Source organism: Heterodontus francisci, unplaced genomic scaffold, assembly GCF_036365525.1.
Source record: "Heterodontus francisci isolate sHetFra1 unplaced genomic scaffold, sHetFra1.hap1 HAP1_SCAFFOLD_534, whole genome shotgun sequence".
NCBI lineage: Eukaryota > Metazoa > Chordata > Chondrichthyes > Heterodontiformes > Heterodontidae > Heterodontus > Heterodontus francisci.
The window spans coordinates 893,480-911,083 of NW_027141511.1; the positions used below are offsets into that span (position 1 = coordinate 893,480).

The 17,604-nt window shown below is 42.2% G+C and overlaps 1 protein-coding gene across 1 annotated transcript; it reads left to right on the top strand.

Moving 5' to 3' along the window:
- Window positions 1–2,547: 2,547 nt before the first annotated feature.
- LOC137363935 (myelin-associated glycoprotein-like) lies at window positions 2,548–12,393 on the top strand. The gene is made up of 7 exons (XM_068027439.1): window positions 2,548–2,804; window positions 3,443–3,823; window positions 4,513–4,770; window positions 6,916–7,203; window positions 8,013–8,106; window positions 8,875–8,962; window positions 12,028–12,393. Exons 1-7 carry the CDS (start codon window positions 2,762–2,764, stop codon window positions 12,142–12,144), a joined length of 1,269 nt encoding a protein of 422 aa, XP_067883540.1. The 5' UTR covers window positions 2,548–2,761; the 3' UTR covers window positions 12,145–12,393.
- Window positions 12,394–17,604: the final 5,211 nt, after the last annotated feature.

Below are 17,604 nucleotides of genomic sequence, written 5' to 3' on the forward strand. Positions count from 1 at the left end.
TCGCACTGCAGTATAAACCACTCTTTATATGATTTGAATTGAAAGTTTTGATCTCCACGTGGAACCTGAGACCTGCGACCAGTAGTTAATAGAAGGTGGACACTGTTTCAAATGAATAAAATGAGATGATGTGGAATTTAAAGTATTTACAGCAGCCAAGAGAGAGGCACAACAACGTCAGGTGTCATTGTTTAGCTGGTCGTTGTAGACATTGATGAATAAGGTTGGAATTCTGTGACAACGAGGTGACGGTGCGCCCCCGGATTCTGGGCTCAATATGATGTACACATCGAGATGGACGCATTCTGCTGAAGCATGGAATTGTGACCTGCAGGCAGGGCCAATTATGTGAGCGGGGGCTCCTTTGGTCGAATGGCGAATGGAGAGGAGGTGAGGGGTATGAGGAGCAGGTAGAGTAGGATGGAAAAGGGGAAGGTTACTGGGATATTTGGACGTGGGGAAGCCCACATACAGAATATTTGTCCTATAAGGTGATCCGATGCAAAACAGGTACTGATTTAATTCCAGAAATTGTTCTAGCATAAAAGACACAGAGCCCCAACTTGTCCAGTATTACCTCAGACCTATAACCTTTCAAATCCGCACAGTTGGGTTTATATCCGTGCTTAAATAATTCAGAATGGGGCTGGGGGGGGGGGAAGAGAAAGTTGGGAGGAGTGGGTAGCAAGCGAAGGAGATGGGGAGGGGACTGGATGTGCTAGGAAATGGAAGAATGGAGCGAGGGAAGAAGGGAAGGGTAGGTGAGGAAGTGGAGCAGAGGAAGGGAGGAAAAAATGAGATGGTGCTGAGAGGCGTGGGCTGGAAAAGGAAAAAGATTTAATAAAGATGGAATAGGCTGTGACTGATCAGGTGGAGAGCACGAGCAGATCACATGACAGAAGTGTAATAGCGTAAAGCAAAAGTAGAAATGATGAGACCACTGGGAATATTCACAACAAATATTCCCTGTGTCAACTTCTTTCCCCAGAGAGTTGTGACAATGTGAAACTCGTTGGCACAAATAGTACTTGAGGCGTAGCGTATCGATGCATTTAAAGGGAAGCTACGTAAGTAAATGGTAGAGAAAGGAATCTAAGGTTATGCTGATCTGCTGAAATGAAAAGGAGCAGGAAGAGGCTCATGGGGAGAATAAACACCGGTAAAGGCCAGTTGATCAGAATGGCCAGTTTCAGTGTCACAAATTCAATGTAATTGTACATCGTCACTAACACAAAGAGGGAACCTTCCCACTATAGTATACAGACATCCTGCATTCAGTATGGACTGCAATAGTTGCCAATGACCTTGCTGGTTTGGTCCAGATGAGAACAGCGGGTCTGGTATCACACCAGGATGCAGGTCACGAGGTAGATTTCATTCATTACGCACTGGATTTATCCATTCAATTGAAATGGAAGTGACAAACCAATGCAACCGGGTCTGAGGAGCTTCTGGTTTGAGAACTGAGGCATTTCGACTCCTGACAACGTACAAGATGTCAATGTTTCATTCAGTCAATTTCTTTATAAAATGCAAATAGAATACAAGTTCTCCATGACACGGATGATTTCTGTTCTTGCCCTTGCTAGCTTCAAAATTGAAATATAGTTCATTGGGGTTTTTGAAATCTCTCCCCACGGGCTATTGCAGCTTGCATACCTAGTTCTGTCTCAGCATCAGTTGTATTTGATATTTCTGTCCTTTTCACCATTAATAACTGGAGATCACATTTGAAATGACACTGATATTCTTTCTAATGAAATCGCACATGTTTTCCATTTTGGACATTCAAATAACCTTTAGTGCAAAAGATGACGACCAACGGGCCAAATGGAATTTGTGTAGAATGTACCTTTTCTCATTGGTCTTTGGTTTCTACTCCACGAGAAAAGGAATGCAATGACTATTTGTTCTGAGACTGAGATATGGTGTGGAATGTGCACAATTCAGCACAAAAGGGATAGGAGACAGCCTGTCCAAACTTTCCTCAGAAGACAACCCGCCCATTCCAGGTATTAGCCCAGTAAACCATTTTGTACATGCCTGACCTCAAACCGAGACTTGAAAGAGAAGCCCTGTAACAAATAGAGTAAAATTTCGGTTAATTTCGCAAAATTTGGTGAGCTCAATTGTGAATATACTGAGTTATATTAATGAGAAAACAGGCCGTTTACCACAATGAATACTGTTAATGTCAAACATCTCCTATCTCTGACGTCATAAATGGGTACCAGAGCACAAATTAACCAAGGTCTCGAAACCACACGGCTACCAACTGCACAAAATTAACTGTGGTCACAAGTCTACAACTTTCATCTAGGATTAGCTGCCAGAAAGCTAAAAGTGAGCAAAATGGGAGTTAGAGCTGTCTGCAAGCGTGGGCGGTGCCCTACTAATGCAGATTCCAATTTGCAATGTTCGTATATAACGGCACATTTTGAATGTTTGTGTTTGACATAGACAGATATATGCTATTTCTGTATTAAATATTATTTTGCAACTGTTAGATAAAGCGTGCCATCACATTCAATAAGAGTCGGTGACAGACGTTGCATGTGTAAAATATGCTGCAGTCCACCTCACCAGCCAGACAAGCTGCATGGGTAAGCACAGTACTGAATCCCTGACTTCTCCCAGACTCTGATGATGACTAACAAAGGAATACACGAAGTGACTGGAAAGGAGAATGCGGAAATTGAATGAACTTCATTACAAAACTGGTTCGTCATTTTGACAGGGAAATCGACAATTGTTTCCAGCCATGTGGATTTGCGTGTTTGTTTCCCTCATGACACTAGCAGAAGGTAACTTTCTTATGGTTGTAGTAATTTCCACAACACTTTATTTATATCTTTTGGTAAGTGAACAGGACAGTGCATAATAGAATTGATTTGTGGTAACTGATTTAAAACTGGTGAGCAGGAATTACATGAGTGATTAACGCATGATTTACACATGTTTTATTGCCGTTTGTTACCTATTCAAACAATATTTGAATATTGATCTTTTAAATTAAATTTAATTAGTATTGCAGTGCACATTTATAAAATGCCAATACATATTTATTGAGTAATTCAAGTGAGCAGCAATGGATATTGAACGTTCATTTTAATTAACTGTAATTTTAATGTATATATAAGAAGGATTTGAATTGGACATTCACGTGCTTTTCAGTGAACATGAATTCAGTTTCTAGATGAGAATTAGATTTGCATATGATTAGCCCATAAAGAGTGATCGAATAGGTCTTCCAATAAACATTTCTATAGGTGCGGTTGGTATTTAATTAGTATTTAACTTGATGTGAAAATGCATTGAATGAGACATGAATTACAATTGCGATGGGTGATTATTTCTCAATTAAAAAATGTTTTTATAGCTATTAAAGATGTTGCAGAGGATTTTGAATGCATTTTTAAAAGTTGTGTATTTTTGTTCTCAGTTATTTGCAGGGTTCAGTTCTCTGTGGTGATGCCAGAAGTTGTGTCGGCAGCGTTGGGTTCAGATGCAGAGATCCCGTGTACATTTAATAATATAGACTATATCACCAACCTGCACGGCAGGTGGTTAAAGAAGGGCCCTGGTCCTGATAATCCCCGTGGCATCACCATCTATGATTCGAAAAACTCATCCAGGCAGCACTCTAACTATCGTGGGCGAGCTGAGCTCAAGGGCAACCTTGCAAAAGGGCAATGCTCCCTCCAGATAAAGGATATTAGGAAGAGTGATGTGGGTACCTATCAATTCATCGTGGAAATTTTCTCCAGCTGGATTTATTCTACGTATCGCACTCACTGTTATGAAGTCCGTCTTTCTGTTTTAAGTGAGTTTTGATTTTGTTTCTTTGGTACATTGTCTTCCCAATGCTTCAATCTGAATGAACCAAGCATAAAGTGGACAAATGTTGTTATTTCCTCGGCTGAACTTTTAAGGGCAGTTGAAACTGAGGGTAGCGAGTTTCTGATGACAAACGCAATGGGTCATATTCTAAACACAGAGATATATCGGAATTCCAGCAGTAAAACAGGTCATTCGGCCCAACCAGTCCGTGATGCTGTTTATCCTCCATATGAGCAAGACTCCGAATCTCACTGGCTGTCCTGTTCCCACGTCAGTGCTGCCGAGTCCAGGAGATTGGTTTGTGTGATTGTTATTTTCATTCTAAGAACGTGCAGCAACGCTTTGAGTTTAGTTGGTAATCAATGGTTATAGCAAATGATATGGCGAAATATGATCTAAAGCTAGTCACTTCGATAACATCAGATCTCATCTCTGGTTGGGCTTCAGAACTGGCCTGAATTTGTGACTAGTATTAATGTACCGATCCCAATAAGCAGAAAAACAGGGGCAAATGCCCAAACAAACTACGTTTTAATTGTACATTTAAACTCTGAGACAGTAAACAATTGAAGATTGTAATTCAGACACGACCTGCTACCCAATATAATGACTACATTAGGAGTTAAATCATGCTGAATCGTCATTCATATTTTACCTTTATGCCTGTTTTAGGTGGACTGGAAAAACCAAGCGTTAATTCCTCTATAGTAGTGGTGGAAGGCAGCTCCTCATTATTATACTGCACGGCCAGGGCAAAACCACCGCTCAGTTTAAGATGGGTGAAAAATGGTGAAGAGTTGAGCAGATCTTCCACTGGCGAACTAAAGCAGTTTATCCACAACATCAGTTCTGAAGATGATGGTGAATATTGGTGTGTGGCTAAAAATAACCAGGGCACAGTAAACAGCTCCACACAGATTTCTGTGCAGTGTAAGTCTGCATGCATTTCTGAATTGGATATTTGCCTTACATTTCATGAGTTCTGCTTTAATTTACAGCTTCCATGTGCACACTTGCTGGAAGGCTCCAATGAGAATAAGGCGAGGACAGTGAAAATTTCGGGACCCTTCCTGCAGACAGAGCGCAAACCAACCTGTATGGCTTCAATAATGGAAATTGACCTGGCCATCTCAGTGAGAAAGCTAGGAGTGGAACATAGCTCAATATCTAATACATTCACCGGGCAGTACCTTTATGAGGTTGGGACAGAAGCATATTTACTCCGCATTGAATAGTTCACAAGTAATGCTGGTGGTCTGAAGTAAACAATCATCCATTCCTCAGAATTTACCTCCTGCATTTTGATGAGCATAAATTTTCCGAATACTATCTGATGAAGTGGTGAAAACCCAACCTCTGGTATATGTCATTGAGTTATTAGAGCACGAAGGGAGGAAATTCGGCCCATCGAGTCCATGCCGGCTCTTTGTAGAGCAATCTTGTCAGCCCCATTCCTCTAATCTATCCCTGTAGCTCTGTAAGTTTATTTCTTTCAAGTGTCTATCCAATTTTGAATCCATTCATCTTCTCCTCTTCCCTCACCCTGTAGGCAGCGAGTTCCAGGTCATTACCACTCGCTACGTAAATCGTTCTTCCTCACCCCCATGCACCTCGCCCAAAATTTTAAATATGCTTCCTCTAGTCCTTGTACCATCAACTAATGGGCACAGCTTTAGTTTGTCTACTGTATCTAAACCTCTCACCATCTTGTACACATCTATTAAATCTCCTCTCAATCACCTTTGCTCCAAGGAGAACAACCCCAGCTTCTCCAAACTAACATTGTACCTAAAATCCCCCATCCCTGGAGCCATTCCAGTAAATCTCCTCTGCAGACTCCGAAGGATCCTCACATCCTTCCTAAAGTGTACTGACCAGAAGTGGATGCAAACTCTAGTCCTGGGCTAATCTGAGCTTTATAAAGGTTTGGCATAATTTCCCTACTTTTGTACTCAATACCAGAGTTTAGAAAGCCCAAGATCCTTTATGCTCTGTTAAATACTCTCTCAATATGTTCTGCCACTTTTAAAGATCGATGCACATGAATCCCCAGGTCACGCGATCGCTGTACACAATTGAGAACTGTTCCATTTCGTCCATATCGCCACTCCCTATCCCTTCTGCCAAAGTGCACTGCCTCACACTTCTCTGTGTTAAATTCCATCTGCCACTTGTCTATCCATTCTGCTCGCCTATCTGCGTCCTATTGCAGATGACTGGTATCATCCTCACTGTCTGCCATACCTTCCAATTTGGTATCATTGGCAAATTTTGAAATTTCACTCTATATTACAATATCAAAGTCATATGTATATAGAATAAAGCGGTTGTCCGCGCATTGAACCTGGGGATCATCACTGTCTACCATCCTCCAGTCTGAAAAACAACCATTTACCACGACTCGCTGTTTTCTGTGCTTCAGCTCTTTTTTTTAAATCCAGGCTGACACTGGCCCTCCTATTCCATGAGCCTCAATTTTGTTAACCAGCCTTTTATGTGGCACTTTGTTGAACACTTTCTTGATATCCAAAAAGACAACATCTGTTGCTTACCCCTCAACAATCTTGTCTGCTCCCTTTACAAATCCGTGCTGGCTGTTCTTTATGAACTCAAAACATCCACAAGATATGTGTCAATGTTGAGTTAGTCATGTAATATTCAGAGTGTCGACTTTTTGAACTGGAGTCTGTTAGCTGACAAAGGAATATGCTTAAAAGACCAAACCTAGGGAAGCTATAAAATTAATTGACCTTTTAAAACACTGGCAGGTAAGACACATTGGTGGGCATATTATAGATAATTAGCATTCTGCAATTCGCCCATCTGATGAATCTGATAACATCTGTCAAGAGAAGGGTGGGACGAACATTCATTGCATTCGATATGAAATGGTGTCTAAGTGCTAGCCTCTTAGAAGTGAAAATATAATAAGCCATTACTGTTGCAGTATCGGCTGTTTCCTATTTAAAAGAAAAATCTACCAGGACCATTATGGATAGTTCAACAACTAAGTTAATTGTACTTAGACACTGCAACTGTTAGATGTAATCATTTCTTCTTGCTTTTTTTTTACAGATAAACCCATAATTATAGCCGGTCCAAACTGCACCAGCTCTGCATATTGGACTAATTGTACCTGCAGGATCAGAGCTAATCCACCTGCAAACATTACGTGGGGCCTCAACGGGAGAATCATCACTAAAATGAGATCAGATGTGGAAATCAGCTCCTGGGTCATGAACAGGTACCTGCTACAGAGCTCCCTGAGACTGGATCAACCAACTGAAACTGGAAACCTCATTTCATGTGTTGCAACCAACAAGCACGGAGATTGTGTCAGCAAATACCAGCTCCACTCTGAGGGTACATGTTTAATTCTATTGAATACTATGAAGCCGTTGTCAATTACTATGCAGTCACTAACTCAACAGTATGCGTGTCAGAAAAAAAAACAGCTCTATTCAAGGGGTCAATTCTGAATCTATCTCTAATTAATACAAGATGCATTTTTCACCAATGGACAATGACCAACTGAATGGAGTGATCAGCATTACCCATGTTAAATTTCAGTCTTCTGAAAGGTGCTGAATTTATATTTGTCAAGTAAGATGAAGTTATCTGGACACAAGACATAACCAATCATCTATATATATATATATATATATATATATATATAGAATGAAAATAAACCCTTTCAAAGGTCTGATTTCTTTTCGCAATCTGATACCGCATTGTGTACAAACTACATGCTCACTTCCACCTTGTTCAGGCCCATCTGACTATGTAAAACTCGTTTCTATTAATCTAAATAAATTGACTTATCTGCATAGATTATAGCTTTTTCGGGTGCATCTGTTATGTTCGCTGGCATGTATTCTGATGTGATAATACTCGCTCATTTGCCAAATATACAACGTCAGTGTGCGCTCAATTTTCCTGATGTGAATTGTACACCAGGACTTATATTGAATCTTCTATTCTTTAATTCATATTTGCCCCAAGGCACAACACAGAATACATTCACTCAATGCAAGATTCGGCACTGAGGTTTGAAAGGAGCTCGGTGGTTCCAAGATCAAGGAAATTTGCTTTCCATGCTCAGGAATGTTATTACAAGATGAATGTTTTAACTCCAATGTCCTAAAATGCAACAATATTTCCCAACATTTTAGGAAAGAAGTCCTGGACACCTGTATTCGTAACAGGGGGAGCAGCCGCTGGGCTTATTGTTCTAATCGCAGTCGTGGTGAAGGTGATGAGACAAAGGTATGTGAGTTTCCTGACTGCATACAATGGTGCTTTAAAGATGACCCTACATCAGAAAGGCTGTAAATCAAAAACTAATGTAACTAACCATCCATGTGAACAGCGAGCATCTGCCTGAACTAGTGAGGAATGCAGAAGGGACAGCTGCCCCCTGACCAGTGACTTCTATCCTTCAGCAACAATCACAGAATAATATTATTTGGTGATTAAATGGACTGATTGTACATTCTTCCTCTTCCGTTATTGGGGTTTGTTTCCCTGTGTACAAAGTGGATATTTTAAGTCTCATGTAGCACGAGACGACAGAAGAAGCAAATTACAGGATAAATAATATTATAATACATCTTTCAGAGATACAAAATAAGGGATTTATTCCGCATTTCAAATCCAATGGATTGAAGGCATCTACGTAGTAATAGGGAGGAATGTATTTGCACGGTGAAACTCGGCCATCTGCTATTTAAAAAGGTATTCGGATATTATTGAACCTCCCATGTCCTTTCGTTAGCATAATCAAATTTCACCTAGACCAAACAGCACCACACCATGAGCAAGTGCCATTGATATAGCAGCAAGGTCCATTTGAACTGTTAGCAGTTGAAATTGTAAATATTTGCTTTCGAATCTGGTCTTTGCTAATAATGAGAAGTAAGAAGCACAAGAATTTCGTGACCTCCTGTTGCCCTTCATCTAACAGGCATGTTATGCATGAAGCAAACATGCCATCTAATTATGAGCAACATGTCATTTGTATTTGCTATTCTCCAGGAAGAAAGTCAGAGAGGCGACATCTGTCATGGACTGGTCCGGTGATGCGGTGATTTACAGTACGGTGCTGAATGCATTAAACACTGAGGTAAGTGATGCCGAGAAGCAGTGACAATTGCAGAATAATTGACATGTTTTCAAGCAGCAACTGAAATATCAGGCAAAACCCAGCAGATAAATTATAGTTTCAGAATTTTGGTGGCCTTTCTAAGCAGGAGTAGCCTCAAGTTGATCGTCTGACTGTGGATGTATGGTAATACAGTGGTTATGTTATTAGCTTGATAACCCGTAAGCCTCAACTAATGAATCATCTGTAAGGGTTCAAATCCCACTACTTAGGAACTTTCAATGCCATTCATTTAATAAATCTCCAGTAAAAAGCTAACATCAGTAACGCTGACCACAAAACGATCAGAATGTCGTAAAAACTCATCTGGCTCATGAATGGCCTGAAGGGAAGGAAATCCTTAGCCAGTCTGACCTATAACTGAATCCAGATCTACTGCAATGCAGCTGATTGCTCTCTGAAATGTTAAAGCAATCCATTAAGTTATATTGAAGTCGGCCGCTCAGCGCTATCTCCGCCAGGGCAAATGCCAATTGGCAATAAACAGTTGCTTGTCTTGCCAATGACGCCCACCTGTTATGAAAATGTAAAAAAACAGTTGACAGATTCTGCATGAAGTGGGCTGGGGAATGGTCTTCGGAAGTAGTTTCCAGTTCACGTTCCTTCTGAAACCATACTTCTTCAATAAGAGCAAAAGCAAAATCCGGCGGGTGCTTGAAATCTGAAATGAAAGCGGGGAATATTCAGCAGGTCACACAGCGTCTGAGGAGAGAGGGACAAAGTTAATGGTTCATGTCGATCACCTTTCGTCAGAACTGAAAACAGTGGGAGACATAACAGGTTTTAAGCAAGTATAGTGGAATTGGAGGACGGAACAGAAAGGAAGCAGTGTAATAGGGTGGAAGACAGCAGAGATTACCGGACAAAATGGATGATGCTGCAATGGGACAATTAAAAAAAGCAAACGATCAGTTTGAGGACGTGTAAATGGCAATAGCAGAATCCTCACCAACTGCAGCTGTCCGAAAAGAAAATTATCAGATCACACTCACTGCTCCCATTTTTTCAGGCACCAGCTGTTGGTAATGTTTCTGCTTATTGTCATTTCCAAATCCTCTCGAGCCATCTTTTGTTGTTGTCCCATTACCATTCGCTTTTACCTTGCACCATCATCCTTTTTGCCATTTAACCTGCCCTTCCTTCCACACTATCACAAACCTTCCCTTTTGTTCTTTCCTACGCTCTGTCCCGTTCCCTGCCTCTGTACTGACTTTATATTGTTCCATTTCGTTCCCACATGCTCAGTTTCCGTTTCACCTTGGCTACTTGCTCTTTTCAGGTATTAGCACAGCCCCAGCCCCTCCGAACCATAGTCCCAGCACCTTCAGGCAGTCTGACCTGACGGTAAAGGGGACAAAGGATCGGTCAGCCCAGTTCCCAAAGAACATGGCCTCGCTCTTGCCGTGGCTAACTTTGGTTCCCGAGGCCAGTTCGATATGGCCACAGATGCTCATCAATCTGCGAACAGACAGCGGATCCAAGCACAAAGCGGTGACATTGTCCATGTGCAGGGAGGCTTTGACCTGAATACCTCTGTTGCATGGGATTGTTGTCCCTCTTATGCCCGCATCCTTCCTGATGGACTCAGCAAAATGTTTGATGCAGCAAACAAATAACACGAGGCAGAGAGGACAGAGAGGATCGTTCCCTCCGCGACACCCTGGTCCACTCCTCCATTACCCCCACCACCTCGTCCCCGTCCCAGGGCACCTTCCCTTGCAATCGCAGGAGGTGTAATACCTGCCCATTTACCTCCTCTCTCCTCACTATCCCAGGCCCCAAACACTCCTTTCAGGTGAAGCAGCGATTTACTTGTACTTCTTTCAATGTAGTATACTGTATTCGCTGCTCACAGTGTGGTCTCCTCTACATTGGGGAGATCAAGCGCAGACTGGGTGACCGCTTTGCGGAACATCTCCGCTCAGTCCACAAGCAGGACCCTGAGCTTCCGGTTGCTTGCCATTTCAACACTCCCCCCTGCTCTCATGCTCACATCTCTGTCCTGGGATTGCTGCAGTGTTCCAGTGAACATCAACGCAAGCTCGAGGAACAGCATCTCATCTACCGATTAGGCACACTACAGCCTGCCGGACTGAACATTGAGTTCAATAATTTCAGAGCATGACAGCCCCCCACTTTACTTTCATTTTTAGTCATTTTTAGTTATTTTTTCTTCTTTTTTTTTCTTCCTTTTTTTTTGCATTCCTTTTTCCATTTTTTACAATGTTTTTTTTGCATTTATTTCATTTCATCTTAGTTTGTTCAGTTTGCTTACCCAATGTTTTTTTCAGGTTGTTTTTCTTCAGGTTTGCACTTGCTGATGTTCAATATTCAGTATATTCACACCTAATCTGTACTAATGCTTTGTCTTTCAACACACCATTAACATATTGTTTGCCTTTGCTCCGTGACCTTTTGGTCAGCTATGTGGCCTGGTCCAATCTGCACCTTCTCCTTCGTTATCTCTTGCCCAACCCCCACCTCACTTGTTTATAATCTGTGACTTTTCTAATATTTGTCAGTTCCGAAGAAGGGTCACTGACCCGAAACGTTAACTCTGCTTCTCTTTCCACAGATGCTGCCAGACCTGCTGAGTGAATCCAGCATTTCTTGTTTTTGTTGCAGAGAGGACAGCCCTGTCTGACTTCAGCTTCGATCGGGAAACTTTCCGATTCTCATCCAATAATTGAGATGACACTATATATGTTTGTGTAGAGCAGTTTGATCCAATTGCGGATTCCATCCCCAAACCCTATATTGGAAAGCACGTCCAGCATGTAGGTGTACGATATCCTGTCAAAGCCCTTCTCCTCGTCCAAGCCGATGATGCAGGTGTCCACCTACCGCATTGCACCAACCCCCCCCCCCCGCACCACGCCCCATTTCGTGCACAGGCGATCGTATCCCTGAGAATTTAACACAGAGTAAATTCTTACTTTTGCTATGGTGTAGCGAGCATAATCACATGGCGTTTAGCTCCATGTCTGCAAAAGTTCCACATCTAACACAAGTTCCTTTCATTGCAGAGTGACGAACAGTACACAGACGCTCGTCTTGTCACCCCACAATCGGTAAAACCAGCTCAAAGTGAAGAGATAGTGTACACAACTGTCACTATCTCAAACTTGCGCAAGCATAAATGATATGTTCAAAATGAGGAATTGTGTGAACATACAGCAGATAAACCTGCAAATGCTAACAGAAGTAATACTTTCAGCATGGATGGTCTTGACACTGACAAAACCTGAGGACACCTGATAATATGAAGTAAAACAGACGCCATTGCACTGTATTTTGGACTATGAACATTTATATTCCAAAAATATGCTCTATTCATAATTGTTTTCAACAATTACGGAACAGTTTGTACAAATACATTAAAAAAAATTCAAATTGGCCATTTCATAAAGTGCAATAAAGATCAGTTTCTTTCAATACGGTACATGAGGTGCCTCACTACTCTTGCCATTCCAGGTTATATTTACAATGTACATATGCAGAAATCCTGATGCCAAAACTAATTTCAAATCTGTAACCAACACATGATTTTCAGTACTTATGAACCACACATACATCTGTACCTTCATTGTGATCAGAATCCAAATCATAAGCACCAACGCTGTTACTACTGAGAGTACAATTGTCCAGGAAAATGCCCCTAAAATATTCAAAAAGATCTTGCTGTTCATTATTGTTCTAAGATTACAACATGGGGGTAATATCAATCTTATCCGTGCGTATAGGCACCTTTCCTACCTTTTGACATCATAAAAGTAGGAGTCTGAATTGCTCCATCTGTTCTTCAAACCTCGGGTCTCTGACCCACGTGCAGCACCTTATCAAATGTGTTTTGGAAGTATATAGAGATAACGCTTATAGACATTCCCTGACCTTTTTGTCAGTCACAGGTTCAAAATAAAATCTTAGTCAGACATGGGCAGCACTTCCATCCATACTGACTCTCATTATCAGCCTGTACTTGTTCAGATGCTCATCCACTCTGTCCCTGATGATAAATTCCAGTAACTTCCCTCCAATTGAAATTAACCTGACAGATCAGGAGTTTTCTGGCATCTTCGTTCTTGCTGTCTTCAAAATGGAATTACATGTGAAATTATCCAGGGGGTATGGGGCCGAATTCGCGAACCTTAAATCCCTGCTGGTGTCCCTGTCTCGCTCAGTTACTGCCCCTCTCACCATCTGCACCTGCTGGTGTCCCTGTCTCACTGCAGTTCTTGCCCCTCTCACCATCTCCATCTGCTCATGTCCTGGTCTCAGTGTACTCAGTTACTGTCCCTCTCGCCATCTCCATCTGTTGGTGTCCCTGTCTCACTGCAGTTTCTGCCGCGATCACCATCTGCACCTGCTGGTGTCCCTGTCTCACTGCAGTTATGCCCATCTCACCATCTCCATCTGCTCGTGTCCCTGTCTCACTGAAACCAGGGAAGTGTCATCTCAGCATGTTAATCAGGAGGACTTGGTGAACTGGCTATGCATTTGTTGTGGTCTCTGATGCCTCGGTCGATGCCAGGCGCTCCTCCTGGCTTTATTCGTTGAGGGTGTTTTTTTTCTGCAGTGGCTTCATACGACTGAGTGGTTTTCTAGGCCATTAGGTCGACAATGTTCTGGAGGATACCTTGCATAAGGGCCGCAGGAGGAGATATTAATGAACAAGACGGAATTGTAATGAGACTCCAGCAGCTTTATGGTCAACATTACTGGTATTAATTTATATAAATATTTAATTCATTTAGTTAAACTCCTCAACTGCCACGGTGGGGTTCGAACTGAATCTTTGGATCAGTAGTGTAGGCCTCCAGCTAATTAATACAGCAACATAATCACTCGGCTGCCATAGACCTGCCTATCGTTCAAGGCAATTCTCTAGTTTGTCTACTTTAGTCTCATTCTCAGTTCTTTGTCACATTCGTTCTTCTCAGTCCTTTCACCCTATCCAGTAATATGCAAGGAGAGATGAAGACAGAATTTGAATTAATGAAGGGCTTTTCATGTCTTCCGCACTTTTCAGTCAATGAAAGAACTTGTGATGTGCAGTCACTGTTGTGAGTGAGGGAGTTGGCCCGAAAGGGTCATGTTGAGAGAAAGTGATTTTCACCTGTGTTGAAGTGCAAGGGAACTGAATAAAATGGACTCTTTTCACACCTATCATACAACATTAAACGCGGGATCGGTCCATATTTCCCTTGCCCTTAGTGTAAAGATGCTCTCTCAGATTTCCCAAGTTGTGTGCTCTGTTTAGTAAATGGCAGCCTTGTATCTTCCTGATATATCAGCTCTGAGGAACTATAAAGTGGTCTGATAACTGTCGTTTCCTAATTCGTGGATGATGTCGCAATTGCATGCAGGCAGCATTCCAAAAAAAACGGAAGATTACTTGCATGTACTGGAAGGAATTGACATCTTGAGTCATTGTATTTTTCCAAGCACATTTACCGCAATGCTTCTCTTATAAATAACATACTTTAACTGAATCTCAGGATAATAGTAATTTTAAGCTTCAGAATGAAGTTTACACGGTAGCATAATAAAAGGCTTTCTTAAATCCCAACTCCAGACAATGACCTTCATTGAGGTCACCAACCTATATTCAGTGTAATAGTGTTAAACAGCCAGTGTTAAAACTGTCTAGTATTGAGCTGTACAACAATTAGACAAGGTCTCCCGAGTGTTAGGCCGGAGTTACGGCCCCACAGGGCTGCTCCTGTTGGTGACTCTCTGCCCATCTCTGCAATAACTCATCACGGCAATTTTCTTGAGTCGTGGCCATCGTAATGTAGAGAATTGGACACATACTCCAATTTCCTCCACTGACTGCTGTGTGGTATTTGTGATAGAGCATAAAACATAGGCGATCAACACTTGGCTTTGGCCGGCATCCAGCCAGATAGGTGGCAAAAATGGAGGCAGACCTCTGGTTCAGACTCATGCTAGACATATACCAGTGGAGCCCTATCTAATTTACCCTGGGTGACCATATTTCAGAAGCAATGACTGATATCCTTCTACTAACATGGGCCATGTTCTGGAACTTGTCAAGTAATTGTTTTGAAAATTGCCCTGAGTATATGTGACATGAATCCTTGTTTATGCTACAAGGTCTCTCTGTTTTCCAGTCAAAATAGTTTCCATTGGTTGATTAATGAAATGTATAATCAAGCCCGGATTTGCATACCTGACAAAGAAATAAATCATTTGTATTTACTTAGCGTGCTTCACGTTCACCTGATGTCCTGTGTCGGAACGGCTGGCGTCGTGATAATATTACTGGGCTAGCAATTCAGAGGCCCCAAATAATGCTCGGTGGACCCGAGTTCTAAGCCCACGAAGCAGCTAGAATCATAGAGTCGTACAGCATAGAAACAGGCCCTTCGGCCCACCACGTCCATGCCGACCATAATGCCTATCTAAACTAATCCCACCTGCCTGCATTAATTCCATATCCCTCTATGCCTTGCTCATTCAAGTACCTGTCCAGATGCCTCTTAAATGTTGCTACTATTCCTGCCTCCACCATCTCCTCAGGCAGCTCATTCCAGATACCCACGACTCTTTGTCTGAAAAATGTACCCATTTGATCCCCTTGAAACATTCTCCCTCTCACCTTAAATCTATGCTCTCTAGTTTTAGTCACCCCTACCATGGGAAACAGACTCTGGCTATCTACTCTATCTATCCCTCTCATAATTTTATACACCTCTATCATGTCCCCTCTCAGCCTCCTTCGCTCCAGGGAAAACAGACCCAGCCTACCCATTCTCTCTTTATAACTCAAGCCATCCAAACCAGGCAACATCCTTGTGATTTGGGTGAATTTAATTAAATTAATCAATAAATATGTTGATTGTGAAACTCCGAATTGTTGCAACAACGCATGTCGTTCACTAATGCCCTTTAGGGAAGGAAATCCACCGATCTGGCCAACATGTGACTTCAGACCCACAGCAATGTGTTTGCCTCTCAGCTGCCCTGTGACATGGCCTAGGAGCCCATTCGGTTATAGATAACTGCGACATAAACGTTGTAAAAGAATAAAACCGGATGGAACACACGACATTGACCTGGGCACCGAAACGATAACTACATACCCCACACACGACCCTGCAAAGCCCTGCAAAGGGACTTGTGCCAAAATTGGGAGAGCTGTCTAGTCAAACAACAGCCTGCAATAGTTATACTTACAAACTCAGAGCCAACAGCTACAGCACTGACATCCAACCTACAATGTGGAAAATTGCTCAGGTGAGTCCAGTCCATAAAAAGCTGGATAAATTCATTGAGGTCAATTACTGTCCCACCAGTTTACAAAGTGTTGGAAGCTGTTGTCGACAGTGCTATCAAGCGACACTTACTCGGCAATAAACTGCTCACTGATGCTCACTTTGGATTCCGCAAGTGTCACTCCGCTTTTGGTCTCAGTACAATTTCGGACAAAAATCATCAAAAGAGGCGAGGTAAGAGTGACTGCCCTTGACATCAAGGCAGCACCTTCAACATTCACTCTCTCCACCACCGGCACACAGTTGCAGCAGTGTGCACCATCTACAAGATACACTGCAGCAACTCGCCAACGCTCTGTCAGCAGCATCTTACAAATCCACGATCTCTATCACCTAGAAGGACAAGGGCAACAGATGCATGGGAACACCACTACCAGGAAGTTCCCCTCCAAGCCAAACATCATCCTGATGTGGAACTCTATTGTCGTTCCTTCACCATTGCTGGGTCAACACACGGAACTCCCTCCTGAACAGCACGGTGAGTTGAACTACGCCACATGGACTGCAGCTTTTCAACATGGACTGCAGCTCACTACTGCCTTCTCAAAGGCAGTTATGGATGGGTAACAAATGTTGGCATTGCCAGCGATGCCCACATCCCTCGAAAGTTTTAAAAAATCGCTTTTGGAAGTGCAGTTGCTGTTGTAATGCAGGAAACACGGCAGCCAATTTATGCACAGCAAGCGCCCACAAACAGCATGTGATAATGTCTAAATAATCTGTTTTAGTGACGTTCAGTGACAGATAAAATAAAATGTTGATCTAGAAGAACTCGTCTGTTCTTCTTCGAAATCATGCCATGGGATATTTTATGTCAATCTGTGAGCACAGATGGGGCCTCAGTTTAAAGTTTCATCTGTAAGATAGCTCTTCGACATTGCAGCACATCCTCAATCTTAAACTCAGGTTGTTCTTTCCTTAACTGAAGTCTCTGGACTGAGACTTGAATCCACCAACTTCTGGCACAGAGATAAGAGTGTTACTCATTGCTCCATGGGTGACATTACCCTGTGACCTTTGAACATCTTTGTGGAAGAGGTTGGGTCGCTAGAAGATGATGCCAAGAAAGTTGGGTGAGTTTCTCCATTCCATGAATTACGTAGTTCATATTTCAACCACGGTGCTTAGGTGGTAACATATTGGCATGGTTAGATAATTAGTTAGTTAACAGAAAACAGCGAGTAGGGATAAATGTGTCATTTTATGGTTGGCCAGTTTTTAGTTGTGGAGTTCCACAATGATCAGTGCTGTGGCCTCAACTGTTTAAAATCTATATCAATGACTTGGATGAAAGAACCGAATGTA

Bases quoted from the DNA above. Each gene is read 5' to 3' on its own strand.
- LOC137363935 (XM_068027439.1), top strand. From the start codon at position 2,762: ATGTGGATTTGCGTGTTTGTTTCCCTCATGACACTAGCAGAAG. The intron at 2,805-3,442 runs GTAACTTTCTTA...TTTTGTTCTCAG, and splicing joins CCTCATGACACTAGCAGAAG to TTATTTGCAGGGTTCAGTTC. The intron at 3,824-4,512 runs GTGAGTTTTGAT...TGCCTGTTTTAG, and splicing joins AGTCCGTCTTTCTGTTTTAA to GTGGACTGGAAAAACCAAGC.